Source organism: Lonchura striata, chromosome 29, assembly GCF_050655825.1.
Source record: "Lonchura striata isolate lonStrDom1 chromosome 29, ASM5065582v1, whole genome shotgun sequence".
NCBI classification, from domain to species: Eukaryota; Metazoa; Chordata; class Aves; order Passeriformes; family Estrildidae; genus Lonchura; species Lonchura striata.
In genome coordinates, this window is record NC_140731.1 from 4,914,476 (window position 1) to 4,922,874 (window position 8,399).

Genomic DNA, 8,399 nt, shown 5'->3' on the forward strand with positions numbered 1-8,399 from the left:
CACGCAAGAAGGGATAAATGGGATTTGAATGGGATAAAACAGGGCAAGATCAGGCAAAAAGGGTTAAAGTGAGACAAGAATGGGATAAAACAATAAAATAGGGCAAAAATTAGTAAAATGGGACAGGAATGGGATAAGACAGCAAAATGGGGCAAGACAGCAAAATGTTAAGATTTTGCATAAATGGAATAAAATGAAGCAAAAGGAGGCAGGAATATGGGAAATGGGGAAAATGAGAAATGGGCAAAAATGGGACAAAAATGAGTTAAAGCAAGGCAGGGATAGTGCAAAAGTGGGCAAAAATGAGTAAATGTGACATGAACAGGGCAAAATGGAGCAAAACAGAGTAGGAACAGGGTAAAACAGGGGTTCTCTGGTCAGGCAGGGGCTGCAGCAGTGAAAAGGTCAGTAGGGTGATGTGGGGCTGACTATGGGGACACAAAAATATGTGGGGCTGAGCTCGCCCCACATCCCACAGTTCTGGGGCCATCTCCTATTCCTTCAGCCCGCACCCCACAGTAATGGGATCGATCCCATCCTTCTGAACACACACCACAAATTCTGGATGAGACATCCATCCCTCCAACCCTCACCCTACAAGTTCCGGGGCTGATTGTCTCTGCCCCCCACTCCACAGTTCTGGGTCATACCCCTTTCCACTCACCCCCCACCCCACAAGTTTTGGAGTTGATTCCTTTTCCCCTGCCCTGCATTCCACAATTCTGGGTCAGACTCCCAAACTTCTGCCTCGCATCCCACGAGTTTTGGGGGTGATTGTTTTCCCTCACACCCCACTCTCCAAGTTTTGGGGCCGATCCTCACAGGAACAAAGCCCTGGGCCGGCTCCAGCCGCACCTTCCCTTCCCGGGAGCGAGGCCGTTGGGAGGTGCCGTGGGGCCGCTCCCGGCTATAAATCCCGGCCACAATTCCAGCCCGGAATTCCATCCGTGCGTCCGTCCGTGCCACTCTCCGGCTCCCGCCGTCGTGTCACCGTCCCCATGAGCTTCTCCCGCCGCACCGTCTATTCCAGCTCCGTCCGCTCTGGCGGGATCGGGACCGCCGGGATCGCCCCCGGCCGCCGCTTCATCCCGCTGGGCAGCGCCGCGAGCGTGTACGCGGGAGCGGGGGGCGCGGGGTCCCGGATCTCCGTCACCCGCACCCTGAGCAGCGCCGGGGGGGCCTTCGGGGCCGGTTATGGGGCCGGTTTTGGGGCCGGCCGGGGGGGCAGCGTCTTCCTGGGGGGCTCCGGGACCGTGGCCAACGAGAAGGAGGCGATGCAGGACCTCAACGACCGCCTGGCCACGTACCTGGAGCAGGTGCGGCGACTGGAACAGGAGAACCGGCGCCTGGAGACCCAAATCCGGGAGTTTATGGCCCGAAAGGGGCCCAGTGCCCACGACTGGAGCCCCCAGTGGGAGCTGATAGAGGAGCTACGGGACAAGGTGGGGGCGCGGGGGGGGGGGTTGGGGTTAAACATTAACGGAGGAGGGAGAGGGAAAGAGCTGAACTTTGTGTCTGTGGGAGGTCTGTAATGTGCCTGGGAGGGTAGAGGGAGCCATGGGGGAGGTCTGTAAGTCCCCGTGGGTGGGGGGCTTTGGGGGGTTTTGCTCCCCGCGGAGCCGTTTTTGCGTGGGGTGAAGGGACGTGACCAAGGCCACCGCGGTGGAGCAGTGTCGAAGGAGCCCCTCCTCCATTACCCCTATTTTTGGGTAAATTAGGCCCCCCCAGTACCCCCAACGCCCCTCCCGGAGCCTCCTCAAGGTGACCGGCACCTCTCCCCCGCCCCGACACCTAGGGGCCCCCCCGCCCCGCCCCCACCCTGGGTAATCGCAGCTTTTCCGGGGCGAGGCCCTGCAGGGCAGGGGGGCCGGGAAAATCATCCTGCCACGGTGACGGTGCCACGGTGACGGTGACACGTGTCCCTGTGTGCGTCCCCGTGTCTGCCTATCCATGTGTCCCACTCACCTGTTCCCCCATACCCATGTGTTCACCTGGCTCCTGTCTGTGTCTCCATGTCCATGTTCACCTGTCCGTGTGTCTCCGTGTCTGTGTGTCCACCCATGTCCCCCCACATGTCCCCTATCTGTGTATCCCCATGTCCATATGTGTCCCCATATCCGTACCTCCATGTGCCATCTCCCATGAGTCCCCATATCCCTGTGTCCACTCGTGTCCATGTTCCCATGTGTCCATCTGTCCCTACATGTCCCTGTTCCTGCACATATCCCCGTGTGCCCCCCTGTCCGTATGTCCCCTGTATGCACGTGTGTCCTCATGTCCCCATCCCAGATCCTGGAGAGCACGGTGGAGAATGCACGGACAGTGCTGCAGATTGACAACGCTCGGCTGGCAGCCGACGACTTCCGAGTCAAGTGAGGACGGGATACTGGGAATACTGGGAATGATGGGAATACTGGGAATAATGGGGGTGGGAACATGGCGGGGATGACATGGGAATGAGGATGGAGTGGGAATGGGGATGGAAATGGGGGTGGGAATATGATGGATAAGAGGGTGGAGATGGGGTGGGAATAGGGGTGGGAATAGGGATAGCGGTGGAAATGAAGATGGGAATAGTGGCGGGATTGGGTAGGAATGGGGATGAAGATGGAGTGGGAATGAGGGTGAGGATGGGGGGTGAATGGGGATGAGGATGGGATTGAGACAAGATGGGGATGGGGATGAGGATGAGGACAAGGACAAAGATGGAAACAGGGGGGATGGGAATGGGGATAAGGATGGTGAGGGAGATGGAATGAAGACCAGCATGGAAACAGGAGTGGGAATGGGAATAGCATGGAAGTGGGTGGAGATGGGAATGGAGATGGGGTCTGGGGGGAGAACAGGTGGCAGTGGGGGTGAGGATGAGGATGGGATGGAGTCTGGGGATGAGTGAGAAGGAGGTGGGTGAAGGGATGGGATTGGGTGGAGACAGAGATGAGGATGGGGCTGGAGATAGGCCAGGGGTGTTCACAAGGGCAAGGGTGGAAATAGGAGTGGGAATGGAGACCAGATATGGACAGGGACAGGGATGGGTGAGGAAGAAGATCAGGATGAGGACAAGGTCAAAGATGGAAACAGGAGTGGGAATGGGGGTGGGAAACTGGATGGGGACAGGGAAAAGGACAGGGATGGGGACAGCTATAGGTGAGAGATGGGATGGGACAGGAATGGGAACATGGATGGAGACAGGGATGGCACAGGATTAGAGATGAGGATGAGGAACAGGATGAGACAGGAATGGGGACGGGAACAGGGAATGAAGACAAGAAGAAGGATGAGAATGAGGATGGGGACAGGTACAAAGTGGAGGTGACAGAGGAGATGAGACAGGGATAAGAACATGGATGGAGACAGCGATGGGATAAGGTCAGGTAGGGCTGGAGATGGAAATTGAAAATGGAGATGAGGACAAGGATGAGGATGAGGATGAGGATGAGGATGAGGATGAGGATGAGGATGAGGATGAGGACGAGGATGAGGACAGGAAAGGAAATGGAGATGGAAATGAGGATGGGGATGAGAATGAGGATGGATATGAGACTGAGGATGAGAATGATGGGAATGGAATGGGGATGGGACAGGGATGGGGAAAGGGATGTGATGGGGATGAAAATGGATGAAAATCAGGATGAAGATGAGAATGATGGGACAAGGATAGGGAGAAGGATGTGTTGGAGATGGAAACAGGGCTGGGGACAAGGATACATCAGGGATGGAAATAGGGACAAGGACAAGAACAAAGTTATGAACTGGCACGAGGCTGGCTCAGCTCTGGGTCCCATCCTGGCTCTGGCCCCGTTCCTGCGGCATGTCCAGGTTTGAGGCGGAGCTGGCCATCCGGCTGTCGGTGGACAGCGACATCGCCGGGCTGCGGAAGGTCTTGGATGACACCAACATGACACGGCTGCAGCTCGAGGGGGACATCGAGGCCCTGCGTGAGGAGCTGATCCTGCTGCGCAAGGACCATGACCAGGTAGGTCTGGAGGATTTGGGGGACTCAGGTGGGCCATGGGACCCCAGACTGACCCACTCTGCCTCCAGGAAGTGCAGGACCTGCGGGCGCAGGTCTCGCAGTCGGCGCTGACAGTGGAGGTGGACGCACCACGGTCGCAGGATTTAGGGAAGGTCCTGGGGGAGCTGCGGGCTCAGTATGACACCCTGGCCCAGAAAAATCTGGAGGACCTGGAGAAGCAGTGGGGGCAGCAGGTAGGGAACCCTAAAACCCTCAAATCCTACCTAAAAACAGCCCCAAAATGATCCTGGGGGAGCTGTGGATCCAGGACAATGGCCTGGTCTTAAAACCCCTGGAGGACCTGGAGAAGGGGGGATGGGAACTGGGGATCCCAAACCCCCACCAATCCACACCCAAGGGGCTCCAGTGATGCTCCATAGGGGTGTCCCCAATGGGGGGTGTCACAGGGGATTCCAAAAAAGGGGAAACCCCTTTTGGGGACTGTCTCCAGGCTGTCATGGGAGGTCCCCAAAGAAGCCCCACAAAGCTGGGGGGGGGGAAAGGAATGGCAGACATAGGGGAGTGTGGGGTGGAGTCTTGGGACATTTGCAGGATGAGTCCTGGTGTGAACTGCTCCAGGAGTTTTCTGGTCCAACCTTAGGGACACTTTTGGGATGACCTCTGTCCAAGGGGGTCCAAGTTTGGAGCCCCTCCTAGGGCACCCCCACAATGCCTGAGTCTGGCTCTTCTTGGGATGGTCTCACTCCCCCACATCCCCTCCAGGACTTGGGGTGTCCATGACGGGTGGGACCAAGGCCCCCCAGACCCCTCCTTTCCCTCCCAGATCACGGAGACCACCCTGGAGGTGACGCAGAGCACAAAGGACCTGGACATGGCGCGAGGCACTGTCGGGGCCCTGCGTCGCTCACTACAAACCCTTGAGATCGACCTTGAGGCCCTGCGCAACCAGGTACCCCAAAAAACTCAACCCCCCCCCAAATCCTTCAATCCACAGCCTCACACCCCAACTCCCCCCCAAAAAAAACTAGCTCCCCTTAATCCATGGTTCCAGAGCCCCAAAACCCTTCCAACCCGCAACCCATAACTCCAGCCCCACAAAGGCCATTTTGAGGTCCTGATCTCCACCCCCTAAACCCTCCGAATCTCCCAGAATTCAGGAGGTGGTGCTGCTTGAGGCTGAGGCTCAGGCCAGGGTGAACCCCCACAAGACTCCCTAATCCTCCCCTGACCCGCCCCCCACAAACACAGGTTCGGGGTCTTCATTGACCAAAGCTCAAGGTGAACCCATAGTTTTTGGGGTGAACCCCACAGAACCCCTACGTTCCCCCAGAATGCGGGTCCGATGGCAGCCCTGGCTGAGTCTGAGGTGACTCCCCCCCACCATTTTCGTGGTGCAGATCCTCACAACCCCCCATTTTAGGGGTACTGGCTCCCCCAACCCCCCTAATTCCCCCACAAACACCCCAGAACATGGATTTTGAGGCTGTCATGGTCAAGGCTGAGGCTCAGATCAAAGTGAACCCACCCAAAATCCTCTTAATTCCCCAGTCTCTCCAGAACTTGGGTCTGGAGGCAGTGCTGGCTGAGGCTGAAGTTTGGGATGAACCCCTTAACCCCAATTTCTGGGGTGCTGACTCCCCCAAAGCCCCCTAATCCCCCGGATTCCCCCAGAATGCAGGTCTGGAGGCAGCGCTGGCCGAGGCCGAGGCCCGGGCGGGGGCTCACCTGGCGCAGGTGCAGCTCCAGGTGAGCGCGGCCGAGGCAGAGCTGCGGGACGTGCGGGCGCAGCTCCAGTGGCAGAACGAGCAGCACCGGGAGCTGCTCGGTCTCAAGGACCGGCTCGAGGCCGAGATCGCGACATATCGGCAGCTGCTGGAGGGCGGCGACGGCTTCAGGTTAGCAGGGGGGGACTGGGGAGAGGATCAGTACGGGGTGGGGTTCAGGTGTGGGGGGAAGGAATTCAGACACCGCCGGGGTGGAAGTTCAGGTGAGAGGGGAAGTTCAGTTACGGGGGGTCAGGTGAGTGAGGAAGTCTGGGGGAGAGTTCAGGTCGGGGGAGGTTCAGGTGAAGGGGAGGAGTTCAGGGGGTTCAGGTGAGAGGGAAGTTCAGGCATGAGAGGGTTCAGGGGGGAGTTTGGTGGAGAAGGAAGGAATTCAGGTACGGGGTGTTAGAAGTTCAGGTGAGGGGGGAATTTGGGGGTGTAGTTCAGATATGGGTGATTCAGGTGAGAAGGGGAAGGAAGCGAGGTACAGGGGGTGGAAGTTCAAATCAGGGGAATTCAGGTATAGGGGGAGAATGTGGGGCAGGCATTCAGGTACAGGGGCTCAAGTGAAAGGGGGAAGTTCAGGTTTTGGGGAAGGTGAGCACAGAGAGCTCAGGTGAGGAAGTTTGCGGGGTGAGTTCAGGTATAAGGGCTCAGGGTGGGGGGAAATTCAGAGGGGCAGACTTCAGGTGAAGGGGAAATCCAGGAACAGGGGGGTTCAGGTGGGGTGGAAGTTGAGGTGAGGGGGAAATGGAGACAGAGTGGGCGAGGAGGATACAGGCTGGGAAGGGGATGGGAAGGGATAATTCCAGGAATTAAGTGTCCAGGTGTTGTCCCTGGCATGGGGAGGAGACACCCAGGACACCCTGTGATGAGGTGTCCAGGTCCCACCAGTTACAAGATTCTGGGAACAGCCAGGGGACAGTGGTGACATCCAGGGGGATGATCCCAGGAGATCACATATCCCAGCTCTGTCCTTTGGGATGGCTTGGGGATGGGGACAGTGGTGATGTCAGAGGGGATGAACCCCAGGTGTCCAAGTGTCCGGGTCCCACCAGTTACAAGATTTTGGGAACAGCCAGGGGACAGTGGTGACACCCAGAGGGGACAATCTCTGGGGTGCTGGGACACCCCAGCCCATCTCACTGGACACGCCATCTCCATCACCTGTTGGGTGACACTGATGGGGGGGACACTACTGGCATGGGGAGGCGACCACCAGTGCCCCCACCGTAATGCCCCCTCCCCGCAGCCTGAGGGATGCCCTGGACAAGGAGACCACAGCCACCACGGCAGGGACGGGGACCACTCAGCGCGTGGTCACCGAGACCAGGGAGGTGAAAGTCCGCACATACTGAGGGGGTCACAGGGCATCCCCAGCCCCCAAAACCCGGGGGGTATGGTCCCTGAGCTCCTTCTGATCCAAATAAAGTGGTGATTCCCATGAACGGGAGATAGGATGCGTTGGTGTGTCCTTCCGGGGAGGGGGGAACATGGGGCGGGGGGACACAGGGCTGACTGGGAGAAAACTGAGGCACGGGGTGTGGGGAGCTGTCAGGGAAGGGATGGATTCCTGTACTCCCTCCTTGTCAGCATCCCGACAACGACCCCTGGTCACACATGTCCCCCCCGGGACACCCCTTTTGCCCCCGGTCATGTCAGGGTCTCTGGGGGCATCGACCTCCCAGAACCTGCCCAGAGAACCCTAAAACGTCCCTGTCCCGGCCGGCCCCGGGATCAGCCCCGAGCTCCGGGCACCGTCCTGTCCTGAACCGCTCCCAGCGGGACGCGGGGGTCGCGGGAGCCGCGGGAGTGGGGGTCCCACTGCGGTACCCGGGGGGCTCGGTGCGGTGCTCAGGGGTCCCACTGCGGTACCCGGGGGGCTCGGTGCAGTGCTCGGGGGTCGCGGGCATCCTCGTGCTCGGGAGTCCCGGTGTCGGGAGTTCCTCGGGCGTCGGTGCCCGGGGATCCCGGCGCAGATGCCTGGGAGTGTCAGTGCCCGGGGGTCGCGGTGTCTGGGAGTCCCTCGGGTGTCAGTAGACCGGGGGTGTTGGTGCTCAGTTGGGTCACGTGCCCCGGGGTGCCGGAATCGGGGGTCCCGGGGGGCTGCCACGTGTGTCGGTGTCCGGGGATCGCGGTGCCTGGGGCTGCCCTTGTGTGTGGGAGCCCGCATGCGGGGCTCCTGGTGTCGGGGGTCCCAGTGACCGGGAATTCAGGGGGTGTCAGTGCCCGGGGGTCTCCGCGTCCTGAGCTCGGGGCAGTGACGGTGTTGGAGCATCTCGGTGTCCGCGCTGTCACCGCCCGGAGGTTGCGGTGCCCGAGAGTTCCGAGCAGCCCGGGTGGTGCCTTGGGTGCCGGCGGCTGTGGGAGTCGGCCGGTGCCCGGGAGTGTCAGTGACGGGGGTCTCGGTTGCCGGGGGGTGTCAGTGCCGGGGATCTCGGTTGCCGGGGTGTCAGTGATCGGGGTCTCGGTTGCCGGGGTGTCAGTGACGGGGACCCCCGTTGCTGGGGGCTCCCGTGCGCTCCCGAGGGTCCCTCCCCCTCCGGTCCCTCCCCCGCAGAACCATCCGGGTCCAGGCCCCGCCCCGCCTCAGGCCACGCCCCCGAGATTCGCCCCGCCCCCTGACAGGGCGCGACGCTCGTGGTCACGTGACGCCACCA

At 60.0% G+C, this 8,399-nt stretch overlaps 1 protein-coding gene across 1 annotated transcript; it reads left to right on the forward strand.

The window, feature by feature from the left end:
• The first annotated feature begins 936 nt into the window (after window positions 1-936).
• KRT18 (keratin 18) lies at window positions 937-7,187 on the forward strand. The gene is made up of 7 exons (XM_021543909.4): window positions 937-1,442; window positions 2,290-2,372; window positions 3,820-3,976; window positions 4,045-4,209; window positions 4,800-4,925; window positions 5,648-5,871; window positions 6,992-7,187. Exons 1-7 carry the CDS (start codon window positions 999-1,001, stop codon window positions 7,095-7,097), a joined length of 1,305 nt encoding a protein of 434 aa, XP_021399584.2. The 5' UTR covers window positions 937-998; the 3' UTR covers window positions 7,098-7,187.
• The last annotated feature ends 1,212 nt before the right edge of the window (window positions 7,188-8,399 follow it).

Excerpts from the sequence above, each read along its gene's own strand:
- KRT18 (XM_021543909.4), top strand. The coding sequence starts at position 999 with ATGAGCTTCTCCCGCCGCACCGTCTATTCCAGCTCCGTCCGCTCTGGC. Across the intron at positions 3,977-4,044 it reads TGCGCAAGGACCATGACCAG|GAAGTGCAGGACCTGCGGGC; the intron begins GTAGGTCTGGAG and ends CTCTGCCTCCAG. Across the intron at positions 5,872-6,991 it reads GAGGGCGGCGACGGCTTCAG|CCTGAGGGATGCCCTGGACA; the intron begins GTTAGCAGGGGG and ends CCCTCCCCGCAG.